Below are 13,013 nucleotides of genomic sequence, written 5' to 3' on the forward strand. Positions count from 1 at the left end.
TGGGGGCGACTCTTCTTGATGCAAAAAAGAGCCTAATCACGTACAACTCTATTAGTCCTTTTCCACTAGCACCTATTCAGGTCAGCTCAGCTCAACTCGACTAGATTTCACTAGCTGGGACCACATCCTTGGTAACGATGAGTGATGAGGGATGAGGAAGTATGAAGTGGTGCTGCGGTTTGGGGAAGGCCTCAAAGGGGACTGCCAACGGCTCCCAGGCCAGGCAGATCCCCATGTACTAACCAGAAATGAATGAAGGAAAGGAACAGAGGAGAAAAGGAGGAGAGGAGAGGAGAGGAGAGGAGAGGAGAAGGAGGAGAGGAGAGGAGAAGAGAAGAGAAGAGAAGAGAAGAGAAGAGAAGAGAAGAGAAGAGAAGAGAAGAGAAGAGAAGAGAGGGAAAATGGGGTGGAAGGGTGGGGGATGAAAATGAAAACAGCGGTGAAGGGGGGCATTTATAGCCTGAGGCCGGAGGGGGCGTGAAAGAGGAGTGGTCCCGCTCCTGGAATTCAGATGATATCTCCACTTTTGGGGATTTATCCTTAGGTGGTAGTAACTGGTAATGAGAACTGTTTTAGTACCTACTCCACTGTTTTTATTTTTTAAGGTATCTGAGATTATGCGGAAATGTGACATCAGCAGACTGCATGCCACCGACTGACTGGTCAGTGGCATCACTCGACGAGTTCTGAGACAACAATCACAAAAAGCAAAACTGCCACTTTTGAAACCTGAAAACTAAAAAATGGCTACAAAAAAACCAACACCGTGGTCCCCGAGTCTGACAACAGTCATAGTCAGCATGCGCTACCATCACCTCAATGTCCTCTATTGTTTTGTTGGTTTGTGTTGCATACAAATTGGGTCATGTGACTTTCAGCCATGATGATATAATGACATTAGGTGGTACTCGATTGTAATGGAAAACGTTGCAACCAAGTCGAGTGGAAGTCAAGCTGGTGATGTACTGGTGGAAAACGGCTACGAAAGAACCGTACATCTGATGTGATCCATTACCTCAGTCAACACTTTGCTGAAGAGTTTATGGTGTCAGTATAAGAGGGAGGGGTACCTCTTGATGGACATTGCTACTGTATGAGAATGTAGCAGCGTGCCTGGTGTAAAAACAGAACAAACAAACAAAGAACGTCAACATTCACGTTGGGCCATCTTTTATGTACAGGCTATTAGAATAGAAATAGAATATGTAGAATTAGAAAACAGAAAATAGAATTATGGGTGTTTTAAATGGAAACAAATGGACTTGGTCTATATTGCCTGAGTGATGACTGTTACTCAGACCATGGCTCATGTATAAAAGGCCCCAAAGCTCATAGGACAATTCTATTTGAGTTCTGAGGTGTGTATAAGTTTGTATAAGTTTATATACTGCTCATTTAATATTCAACCTTCTGTCTGTTTGAGCCGGCCCACTGTCTGGTGACATCATCCAGTTAGTAAGGTGGGCAGTTTAATGTCGGATGAGCAGTGTTGGCCCGGTGGGGGTGCACTGATTCCTGTGGGATGTTATGTGTGCGTGAATGATAAAAAGCCAAACACACACACCTGGGTTTACAGCCACAGGAATTGAGTTGTGAGAATAGAGTGTCTCAAACCAAACCTCAAACTCCTTCTTCTGTACTCTGGGACAATTTGGCCTTAAGTGGTGTTCTGGCCAACACACCGGGGTGACCGTAGTTTTTATATTCCTGGTTTAATCTGCTTTACACTGGCGTATTTACCTCAGTCTTTTATTGTCTGAAAGCAGTCAAGACTCAGAGTTTCTGTTTGTGCTTTAGTTTTGTGAGATTTGAACATGCCCCACCCCCACCCCCATCCCCAATAATAACATATAAATTTGTGTATTTTAGCAGTGCATTTAGGTAGGTGGAGTTATTATTTCAGAGTCCCCTGTCTTCTTCTCTGCTAAGTTAAGCTGCTGCTGATCAGCCTTAAGAGTGGTGCTCTCCCATGAAGAAAATTATTATGCCTATTGGGAAAAAGGTTGAATTATACCTCAAATCTACTTCAGAGTGTTCGGAAAGTGTGGGAATTCTGTTTTAATGTCTCAGAAAAAACCCCAAAAGAAATGTGTGCAGGTGTGTGGGTGTAAGTGTGTGTGTGTGTGCACTGCAGGAGGTAAAGGGGTTAACGCCCCTCCTCTCCCACTGAAGCACAAGATTCCCACACCCACACAACATTCAGCTGATCTTAAACATCTGCCATCTGCTTAGATAACAGAAATACAGTCTTTACATAAAATACACATTTGACTGAAATCATATATTACAATACACGAGTGCACAACATCCACAGAAGGGGAGGCACAATCGTCACAGCCCTACTGCTATCATGGGCAATTAACGGTTCACACCTCTAGCTCACAGGGTTTTTGCCGTTTCAAATCTTTCCCCTACTTAGGTGGAAAGGGGGGGTGGGGAGGTGGGGATGGGGGGTGTTCCTCCTGCTTTATGGGGCCTATTTAAAAGCCCCAAGGTGCCACTCCTGGTCACTCCCAGGTTTTCTTCTCGGACTGGCTCCTGGCTGTTTTACACCTCCAGGAGGGACTATTATCCTGCCAAGGGGCTACTTCTCACAGCAGTGCGATGCTTCACCCTGTGAAAATCACACCCTTCTGCTTTTTTTGTTTTTGTTTTTTTGGGGGGGGGGGGGTTTGGCTTGTAGCACATGGAGTTCACACACGGGTCTGACTTGAATTTGCAGAGACTTGCCATGAAAAGGCTCTACAAAAATAAGGCCTAAAAAGAGGAAACAGAAGTGAAAGGTGGCGATGAATTGTGAGTGGCCTAGACGTTAATCTGATAGGCAGTTAGACAATTATTGGTGTATTAACATTTATAATCTAACACTTTTTAAAAAATACACACTGTAATAGGTAGATTCTTTACTGATGCCACAAGGGTTATTATAGTAATTACAGTGTTACAGCTGCAGGATAAAAAAAAAAAAATACAATTACTGCAATAATAATAATATATTGATTGTCATTCAGTTGGTGAGGTAACCTTGAGGAACAGTTCTGAAAACAGGTCTGGTATGCCAACAGTGATATATCAGACTTCCGTGGTAAACGTGACCTACTGTTCCTAAGAGATGAAGGTGCATGTAGATATGAGGAAGTGAAAATACTTTTAGGAAAAGGGTGTAGATCTTTATTTTACACACACACACACACACACACACACACATACACACATACAGTGCATCTTATACACATATACAACTGTTGCCTTATAAAACTGTGCTGAGGCTTTTGTTTTATCACAGAGATTACATTCAAAAGCAATTCATGGAAATTAAACAATGAGCCAACAAAGAACAGGACATGGTGTACATTTGAATCACTTGTAAAAACTGATGCATGGACCCAAATGTTTGTGAGTAGTGCTGCCCCCTACTGGTAAAACTAAACAACTAAACAGAAACTTTTAAAGATGAGCAAATACTACCAATATCTATGTAATTAATGAATATTGGTTTGTTATATTCTATGAATTTTGGGGGGGGACAAAAACAAATACACAAAAGAGTGTGCTAATGGTGCCAAAATACACAAACTTGTATAATTTGTGGAATTCTAAGCATATAAAAAAAACTATAAGGTTAAATATTATTTTTATGATCTTACATTACAAGTTACATTGCAAGTTAAAGAATTTGGCTTTTTAGGTTTAAACAAGTAGTCAAGACCAGTGTTTTATTTATTTTAAATTAATCATGTAACACAGTACAACATTATGACACCATTATCCTTTAAAGCAAAACATTAAGAAATGCAATGTATATAAAATACACCTAAGACGTATCAACACAAACAAGGAAGAGGCTAAAAGAAAAACATGGTGAATGACCTCAGGTGTTCCTGTATGACATGCGCTTCATTGGCACTTTGAAAGAATCTCCTGACAGCTTTTATAGACTTTCACCAAGCAGTTCAGCCTTGGCTTTGAACTCTAAAGGGAAAAAAATAGAGTTAATTAAAAACAGGTTCCTATGAATGACACCACATCAACAGCCCTGCAGGTAATCAAGTAACTAAACAGGCTCTTGAGATATGCTCATCCTCACCTGAAACAATGGCACAACACTTGACACTGCATCGGGCTCTGAGGGGTCCTTCAACAGTACACAGAGGTAGTAGATGATCTGATGCTGAAATAAAAGCATTAGACATTAATCAAATCTTTCATGGCAAACTGTAGAATAACTGTATGAGAAAATGTCAAGTACAGAGGCACAGGTTCAACAACGCACCATGTAAATAGCTTCATTGATGACTATATCCTTGATCTTGCTCATCTCAATGAAAGTGGTTATCTCGCGGCCCGAGGCATAGCTGGAGGACACCTGGATGCCTAAGGAGCCAATGACAAGAAGGGACTCATGGTCTACCTTCACAAAGTGGATGTGAAGCATCATGCCAACAAGGGTGACAAGAATAGCGCCGGACAGAACGGCAGTGTTCTGCAAGAGAGGAAAAGTATTACATTAAAAATAATCATTGTAAGTTAAAATAGTATACAACCATCCAAAAGTACCTAATGCTATCAACAGAATGACATTATATACAGAACATCTACATACTGAGTTGAAGAGCTAAACAAAACTTTGAGCGCACATTTGCATGATGCCAATTTGCAGCACACTAATGGTGTGGCATCCAGTCCCGATTCCAACAGGAGAGGAAGAGGAAATGCTGATAGAGAGATATCCTAGTGAATGGATCAGCAAACAATGGCCGATGCACCTGAAAAGTGACTTTTATCACCCACTCCCGGAAAGAAACCACGCTCAGTTGGAAAGAACAGAAATGATATGAAACAAAACAACAGTAAACATCCAACTATCTTTTCAACACTGGAAAAGTGGAATAAATGATTACACTGGACGCTCACGTAACAAGCACGGCTTTGAACAGAAAGAACCCAGAGCCTTAAAAAAAATGCTGTAAAATTACTGCGCTAACTTAAAAAGTGCACCATCTGGATCTTAGACCGGGCGACTAGATTGAGACTTTCTTTTAAAATACTGCCCCCTCGTGGTGGGAAGTGGTGTTTCAATTTTACAACAAGTATTTTTAAGAAAGAAAGAAAGAAAGAAAGAAAGACAGAACTTTTCTAACTGTATTATGTCTTCTTTTTGCTGCTCCGTTTAGGGATCACCATAGCAGATCATCGATCTCCATCTCACCCTGTCCTGCCTCTGTCACACCAATCCTCTTCATGTAAATCCATTAATCTTCTCTATGGTCTTCCTCATTTCCTCGTGCCTGCCAGCTCCATATTCAACATCCTTTATCCGATATATATCTACCTAGTGGTGGTGGTGGTTAATTCCACCACCCTCCATCTGGAGGGGGCCTTACTGTGTGGAGTATGAATGTTCTCTCATATCAGCGCGGGTCCTCTCCGGGTACTCAGGCTTCCTCCCACAGTCCAAAAACATGCAATTAGTTGGGTTAGATTAATTGGTGATTCTAAATTGCTCAGAGGTGTGAATATGAGAGCGAATGGTTGTCTGTCTATCTGTCTGTGGTAGCCCTACGACAGACTGCGGACCTATCCAGCACCCCCTGCGGCACTGAATTGGAAAAGTGGAAGCGAATGAATGGATTGATTGATGGATGCATCCAGGTCATGGTAGTCAAGCTTGGAAATATCACCGTGTCTCTGTAAACATCAGTCTATGGACACTCTTGCCTGACCGTCATCATCGCAAACAAGACCGCGGTCAAACAAGAAGGGGCTCAGAGCAGATCCCTGATGCAATCCCACCCCACCTTGAAGCCATCTGCGGCTCCCACCGCACACGTCACCACTGTCTCGCTGTCCTCAGAAACTTTGCATCTCAACCCCACAGTGAGAAGGATTTGACAGTAAATCTGCATCACTTTGGTCTCGCCTTCATCATCTTACCTGGGTGAAGAAGAACACTGCATACGCCAGAAGCCACACGGAGCAGGTGTATACCATCACTTTGCCCATGGACACTTTTGGGGAGCTGATAATGAACTCCCTGCAAAAGCTGGAGTGACTCTGACAGTCCAGAGAGATTGGTTTACCGCTAATGTCAGTGAAGGCTTCGTCTTCCATGATGACTGAACAACAAAAAGAGGTGAATGAGCATAAAAGACGAGTGATGACCGGTGTATGTTGTCAACACGGTTATCCTGTTAAGTTAGCACCGAGCTAGCATTAGTTGTTAACTGCGAATAGACAGAGTCAGCAGCACATTAAGACAGGCGGTGATAAATTTATAATGATGACGAAAAAAGAAAACTGCTTAAAGTACTATGCTTTAATTGAATTAAAAGGAAAAAAATAGCTAAAGAGCTGAATTAAAGAGTCAACTACAACTGTCGTGTGCCACAATCCATCCCCACTCATGTGGCTGCACTGTTTTTTACACCGGGGTGTCCAGAAAGGGTGAGGGGGCTCTCGCGCACACAAGAGCAAAAGACCGCGGAAAAACTAGTTCATAAAACAACTAAATGTACTTTAATGCATAGAACAACTTGTAAGTTTGACATTTATATTCTTCGTTTGATATCAACGAGATAAGTGTCAGCTTCAGCTTCTGTCTCCGTCTCAGCTTGTGCCTACGGCACACGCTGGTATTGAATAAAAGCAGACCCTATAGCCGCTGGAAAAAGCAAAGCATTATGGGCAACGATTGATTTTTCGTCGATATCTCCGCGTCGTTTACTCAAGCTGGTCCACAGCTTTCGTCAAACAGTCTGTAAATGTCAAATGCGGGGTATACGTTGGTGTATGTGCCATAAACAGGTTACAAACAGCTCGTCTTTAGCGAGCGCTTTTCCATGTCACTTGTAAGTCCTTCGTTTCCCAAAATGCTTTGTGTTTCCGTGACTTTTGACCTCTGGATAAAAACAAGCCGATCAGCTGATGTAAAAGCAGCAACATCTACAGGGGTCTGACACAATAACAGCTAGCTAACTTTGCCCCCCCTCCAGCGTCAGCTCTCCGTGGCATTCGGCGGTATGGTGTTAGGTAGTGTACGTGTCCACTTTTAGACTGTGTCGAGCCAGCAGGTTATTTAACGAGTCAGCCGTCGGACTGGTAGCAACTGTTAGGTCAGTCGACTCAAAAGAAGGTTGTTTGTTTCAGGAGTGTCTCTTTGTGTGAATGCTGTTAGCTAATGACTCTTTACTACTGAGTTTCAAGGCCTGTTTTTAGGCATTTTAATGTATCAAACAGTGTGGGATACTCTCATGTAGAAAGTTAGCGTTACCAGAACAAGAAAACAGATGCCGGACAGCTATTGTTAGCTACAGAGCTGTTGTGGCAAAAGGTAAACAAACTAGTCCGAGTTTTGTGTGTTTAATTTTGCTGTTTCAATAAACTGAATATCCCCATTAAAAAGTAAGGAGAGAGAAAAGGGGCATAGGTTGCTATCGTTTTGTTGACAGTACTGCTCATGAGTGAATTTGTTTTTTGTTTTTTTTCAGTATTTCAACAAAACAGGTTATCTGACATCTGGTTATATAGATTCACAAAACGGTTCCATAACCTTGCGCCCTCTTCTGCAGTGCTTTTGCCGTCCCAATTACCCACAGTAATCCTTCATACTTGTTTTCACACCAGGGGTTTCCTGTCCTCACAGGTTTGAGATGAGTGGTCAAGGTCCAGCTGTAAACAAAGGAATGAACACCATCCTGGTCTGTCAGGAGAGCTATGCCTGTGGGGGCTCGGACGAGGCTGTGTTTGAATGCGATGAGTGTGGCAGCTTGCAGTGTGCTCGCTGTGAACTGGAGCTACATCGGCAGGAGCGCATGAGGAATCACGACCGGGTTCGGGTCGCCCCGGGCCACGTTCCTTTCTGTGACTCCTGCAAAGGGGATGGCAGCTGCTCTGGCAGACTCAGAGCGGTGGTCCGCTGCCAGGGCTGTAAGATCAACCTGTGTTTGGATTGCCAAAAACGCACCCATGGGGGAGTCAACAAGAGAAAGCACCCTCTGGTACCTTACCCACCTGCCAAAGCTCCTCAAGAGAACAGTGTCAGTGCTGGGGAGAGTGACATGGAAATCCTCAAATCCAAACTGGAGAAGGTGTGCAGCTTTCTGCTAGTGGATGAGAAGGAGGAAATGCAGGTAAGCACTTGTTGAGGTACCCAGCGTTTGATGGTGTTTTATTAATGATGCGTTACAACGATTGAGCTGATCTTATCTGCATTCTCAGGTGAAGGATGAGAAGGACTTTGTCAGCAGACTGGGTTGTAGTTCAGATGAGCTCCTCAAGGTGGTCTCCATTTTTGGGAACACTGGTGAGGGAAAATCCTACACCCTGAACCATACGTTCTTTCTTGGGAGAGAAGTGTTCAAGACGTCTCCCACTCAGGAGTCCTGCACTGTGGGTGTTTGGGCAGCTATGGACCCTCTGCATCGGGTTGTAGTCATCGATACAGAGGGACTGCTTGGAGCTGGTATGAAATTATTGATTTATTTAATATTATGAAACAAATGGGGGTAGAAGCAGGCACCCATTCATGATTCTTTTTTTCTTTTTTTTTTGATCAGGGGCTAATCAGGGTCAGAGAACTCGGCTGCTGCTCAAGGTCCTGGCTATCTCTGATGTGGTAATCTACCGGACACATGCTGACCGTCTCCATGACGATCTCTTCAAGTTCCTTGGTGATGCATCAGATGCCTACCTGAAACATTTCACTAGAGAATTAAAGGCAACTACCACTCGCTGTGGTCTTGATGTACCGTTGTCCACCCTGGGCCCCGCGGTGATCATCTTCCACGAGACTGTCCACACCAAGCTTCTAGGATCAGGTACATCAAAGAAGTCTGTCTCATCTCAGTGTTTTTCAAAGATAAGCACACAAACCACCGCCTCATTCCTTTGTCTCCATCTGTATGTGTACTCCAAATTTAGACACGCCCTCAGAATCTGCTGAGCGCCTTCTCCAGGAGCGTTTCAGGAAGCTGGGCTTATTTCCGGAAGCATTCAGCTCCATCCAGTACCGTGGGACTCGAACCTACAACCCTCCCACGGACTTCAGTGGTTTGCTCCGCAGCCTGGAGCAGCAGCTGGACAACAATACGACACGCTCACCACGATCTGCCAGTGTCATCTTCAAGGCCCTGCAGGTAGCTGTGCTTACATTTAACAAAGTATGTTTTGGCATAGCGAGTGCAAATGTGTTTATACCTTTCCCATCTCCACCTGGGGCCTTCTTTCAGGCCCTGAGTGAGCGCTTCAGTGGGGAGATTCCAGATGAACATATGAACAGTAACTCCTTCTTTCCAGATGAATACTTTACCTGTTCCAGCATCTGCCTCAGTTGTGGGTAAGTGTCCCTGCTTTGCTAAAAAAAATATCAAAAATACTTTAAGTCAGATTTCTACAGCATCATCACTGCCAGTACCTTTTACTTTTACTTATTTGTAAAACTTGCTGACTTGCTGGGCACCAACTTTCAGGTCAGGCTGTAAGAGGAGCATGAATCACCTAAAGGAAGGTCTTGACCATGAAGCCAAACATCGCTGCCGGTACTCTGCACAGTACGACAACCGCATCTACACATGCAAGGCAAGTACAAACATACATCTACGCCACGTTTGAAGTATACCTGCTTGACAAGGTTTTGAGCAACTGTGCTGAACTTCTCAGGCCTGCTACGAAAGGGGAAAGGAAGTCATAGTGGTTCCCAAAACGACGGCCTCGTCTGACTCACCGTGGTTTGGCTTGGCCATCTACGCTTGGTCAGGGTGAGTCCTGCGAGTATAGAATGATTTTTCATAAATATCCTCATACGTGCCTTTAAAGTTTTAAGAACAATTGAGCACAGTTGATATAAAAAGTGTATGGCACCTCTGGAATCTTTCCTCCCTGTGCTGAAACTGAGATGGTTTTGTCTTTTTACAGGTATGTCATTGAGTGTCCCAACTGTTCAGTGATCTACAGAAGCAGGCAGTACTGGTATGGAAACCAGGACCCAGTGGAAACAGTGGTCAGAACAGAAATCCAGCACATCTGGCCTGGGGTAAGGCCACGCTGAATTCACTTATACCATTGGAATCTAAAAGCTCACTTTTTGTTTGCTTTGAGTCATATGAATTTGGCCACTATGAGGCGAGTGGCTTATACTGTATGTAGATATCCAGAAAAGTAACGCAGCATGTTCTCCTGGAACATGTTGATCTAAGCATAATTAGTCACAAGTCTGAATATAGCAGTGCAAACGCCAGCTGGTAAGGCAGGCATTGTATTTCTGTCAGCACTGTTGTCAGTATTTAGTGATAATTGTGAGGGACGCTTGTATAAACACAACTTCTATGGCGTACTGTAATTATGTGTTTTTACACTGTTCTATGCAGTCAGATGGCTTTTTGAAAGACAACAACAACGCTGCTCAGAGGTTGTTGGACGGAGTCAAATACATTTCTCAGTCTGTGTCTGAACTCAGCGTCAAGCCTGCCAAAGCGGTCACTTCCTGGCTTACTGACCAGATTGCTCCTGCCTACTGGAAACCCAATTCCCTCATCCTGGTATGCAACCAATATTTAGCTAACTATATATAAGGAATCACAGGCCCAGAATGTGTAGTTGTAAATGAAACATCACTTGTGTAAGTAAAACATTTTCTTGGTGATAGCCCATCAAGACAATGTAGGTTGACATTTGACATGCTGCAGTGTTCCTGTTATGTTACTGTTATGCTGATAAATCGCATTACTTATTATTGTGCCGTAGAAATGTCATAAATGTGGGGAGGAGTTCCAGCCCAACGACACCAAGCACCACTGCCGTGCCTGTGGAGAGGGCTTCTGTGACGCCTGCTCCTCCAAAACCCGGCCGGTCCCTGAGAGGGGCTGGGGTCTTGCGCCTGTTAGGGTCTGCGACGCGTGTTTCCACAACAGAGGAATTCCAACTGGTACACAAATGAGTCTCTCTGTGGGAATTTAAGAGTGGGGTATTGTTTGCCGGGCTGGTTCAGATGGTTTTAGTGTTCACAACATGATATGATTTGATGTGTGCATGTTGTAGAGTTGCTGGACGCTGCGTTGGAGGAGGAGGGAGGCACTCTGATAGCGAGGAAGGTTGGAGAGGCTGTTCAGAACACTTTGGGGGCTGTAGTTGGTGCCATCGATATACCTCTTGGTAAGCATAGGATCTAAAAATAATGTCGTGAGCAAGAGAAACTACTTTACAAAAAAAAAAAAAAAAAAAGAGTGAGAGAAATAAAAACTTTTTTCCAGGCCTAGTGAAGGATGCAGCTCGGCCGGCCTACTGGGTGCCAGATCAGGACATCCACTCTTGCTGCGAGTGCCAAAGGGAGTTCTCACCACGTCTCTCTATCCACCATTGTCGCGCCTGCGGGCAGGGCGTGTGTGATGACTGCTCCCAGGAGCGGCGCCCCGTGCCGTCCCGTGGATGGGACCACCCCGTGAGGGTATGCAACGGCTGCAACCAGAAAGCAGGGGAACTCTAGCAGGACTCAATGGAGCGATTACAGATGTCACCATTTGTGGAAACTGGAATCTGTGACATCTTGAGTCTAACAGGTTTCACTGGGGGAATTTTTGTTTTTCTGGCTGCCTCTAGACTGTACAGGTGGGACTTGTTTATTATTTGTTAGTGCTGGCCTCATGTAACATCAGTCCATCGATCGCTTTTCTCTTTAATATGCCTATAATGTACACTGTGAAGACAGGCCAGAGCAAGACTTGAATATTATAAAGACAGGAGAGAAAACAGCAGAGAGATGATCAAAGTGAGTTTTGTAAACGCTTGCTTACAAATGACTTCAGGTAAATTTCCACATTGCTCTGTAGATCCGTTCAGATTTGTATTCTTGCACACTAATCCCTGCACACCCTCTATGTGATATGCTAGTACCATTAGCTCCTTTTGCCTGGTTTGGAGCTACATATTTAAACCTTTTAAAAAATACAAGTACTTTATTTTTTTTTTGTTAGGTTTTTTTTTCATAGCATTTCCAGGTAATCATGTCTTATTAGTTCTAAAATGGTTTGTGCAGGTGATCTGGATGTAATATTTAGGACCAGCTTTAGATAGAACACCTCAAAAATCATCAACCACATTGAATTCTGATCCCTTTTTTTGAACTACTGAGGTAGATTACCTCTAATTCACCCCTGCTAGAGCTACTTTTCTTTCTTTTTGGCTTCACAGGGACTATATTAGATCATTATATCGTAAGCCACTGATGTACTGTAGCAACAAGATGCATTCCAACATATATAATTCGTAATTACTACTTAAATAGTCCCATTGATTCTTTGTGGTTGTTTGTGAATTTGAATGGGCAGATTTAAAAAAACAAAACAAGAACAGCCTTAATAATGCTGTCCATGTTAACTGTTTGAATTCTACTTAGTATGCACAGCACATATATGGGGAAAAATGTTTACTTTAATAGGGAATTTTTTTTAATTGCCTCATTTTATTTTTAAATGTCAGAACTGCGTATCAGGACAAATCTGACTAAGGTGGGATTCAATGCAACAGAAACTGCTTTATAGAGTGGCTGGATCACAGTAGGGACTTAACACAGTTGAGGTTTCAAACCATGTTTGAGGCTGGCCCCTCAAAACAGAGATCATTAGTAAGAGTAGTCTTTTACTGTCAGCTCAGGCTGCGTGGCTCTTCTTTGTCAGCAACATTCAAGGTTGCTTGTATTTCAACAGGACTGTATAGAGTGTCTGACCTGATTACTATTAAATGAAGATGACACTTGATGCATTCAGGCTTTCTAATGAATATCTGGGTATTATGAGATTTGACTGTATAGGATTTTTTTTTGGTTTTTGTTAACCAACTGGAAGAGTTGGTTTGCTTGTGATGTCATCAAATAAGCTGAAATAACAGACCTTGACATGAATAATAGATTTATCCTGTCTCAAACAGAGATCAATGACTATAGATATCACATGGAACCAATCAATACCTTGTGTTTATGTATGCTCATACATATGTATTAAACAGTGGAATCTTAAGGTGTC

General features: G+C 43.2%; 2 protein-coding genes across 8 annotated transcripts; one reads left to right on the top strand and one right to left on the bottom strand.

Moving 5' to 3' along the window:
- Positions 1-3,148: 3,148 nt before the first annotated feature.
- Positions 3,149-6,427, bottom strand: pigh (phosphatidylinositol glycan anchor biosynthesis, class H). The gene is made up of 4 exons (XM_003440781.5): positions 5,935-6,427; positions 4,274-4,483; positions 4,088-4,171; positions 3,149-3,972 (listed from the first exon to the last, which is right to left on the bottom strand). Exons 1-4 carry the CDS (start codon positions 6,109-6,111, stop codon positions 3,898-3,900), a joined length of 546 nt encoding a protein of 181 aa, XP_003440829.1. The 5' UTR covers positions 6,112-6,427; the 3' UTR covers positions 3,149-3,897.
- zfyve1 (zinc finger, FYVE domain containing 1) lies at positions 6,005-12,742 on the top strand. 7 transcript variants are annotated; one of them, XM_019345915.2, is made up of 13 exons: positions 6,005-6,133; positions 7,624-8,129; positions 8,218-8,461; positions 8,556-8,816; positions 8,920-9,134; positions 9,228-9,334; positions 9,468-9,576; positions 9,658-9,755; positions 9,913-10,030; positions 10,365-10,535; positions 10,741-10,921; positions 11,035-11,148; positions 11,247-12,742. In XM_019345915.2, the coding sequence occupies exons 2-13, from the start codon at positions 7,650-7,652 to the stop codon at positions 11,477-11,479; spliced, it is 2,331 nt and encodes a 776-aa protein (XP_019201460.1). In that variant the 5' UTR covers positions 6,005-6,133; positions 7,624-7,649; the 3' UTR covers positions 11,480-12,742. The 7 variants fall into 7 exon arrangements, with proteins under 7 accessions (XP_019201460.1, XP_005449751.1, XP_013124248.1 ...); XM_005449694.4 differs by lacking the exon at positions 6,005-6,133 and adding an exon at positions 6,688-6,848; XM_013268794.3 differs by lacking the exon at positions 6,005-6,133 and adding an exon at positions 6,871-7,029.
- Positions 12,743-13,013: the final 271 nt, after the last annotated feature.

The sequence above is a fragment of the Oreochromis niloticus genome, linkage group LG15 (genome assembly GCF_001858045.2).
Source record: "Oreochromis niloticus isolate F11D_XX linkage group LG15, O_niloticus_UMD_NMBU, whole genome shotgun sequence".
NCBI classification, from domain to species: Eukaryota; Metazoa; Chordata; class Actinopteri; order Cichliformes; family Cichlidae; genus Oreochromis; species Oreochromis niloticus.

What these genes read in the sequence shown, in the direction of transcription:
- pigh (XM_003440781.5), bottom strand. Translation starts at nt 6,111, where the DNA reads ATGGAAGACGAAGCCTTCACTGACATTAGCGGTAAACCAATCTCTCTG. An exon ending in TCAATGAAGCTATTTACATG is followed by an intron (nt 4,172 to 4,273) that starts GTGCGTTGTTGA and finishes CTTTTATTTCAG; the next exon opens with CATCAGATCATCTACTACCT. An exon ending in GTGTTGTGCCATTGTTTCAG is followed by an intron (nt 3,973 to 4,087) that starts GTGAGGATGAGC and finishes TTTTCCCTTTAG; the next exon opens with AGTTCAAAGCCAAGGCTGAA.
- zfyve1 (XM_013268794.3), top strand. An exon ending in TCCAGCACATCTGGCCTGGG is followed by an intron (nt 10,031 to 10,364) that starts GTAAGGCCACGC and finishes TGTTCTATGCAG; the next exon opens with TCAGATGGCTTTTTGAAAGA. An exon ending in TGCCATCGATATACCTCTTG is followed by an intron (nt 11,149 to 11,246) that starts GTAAGCATAGGA and finishes ACTTTTTTCCAG; the next exon opens with GCCTAGTGAAGGATGCAGCT.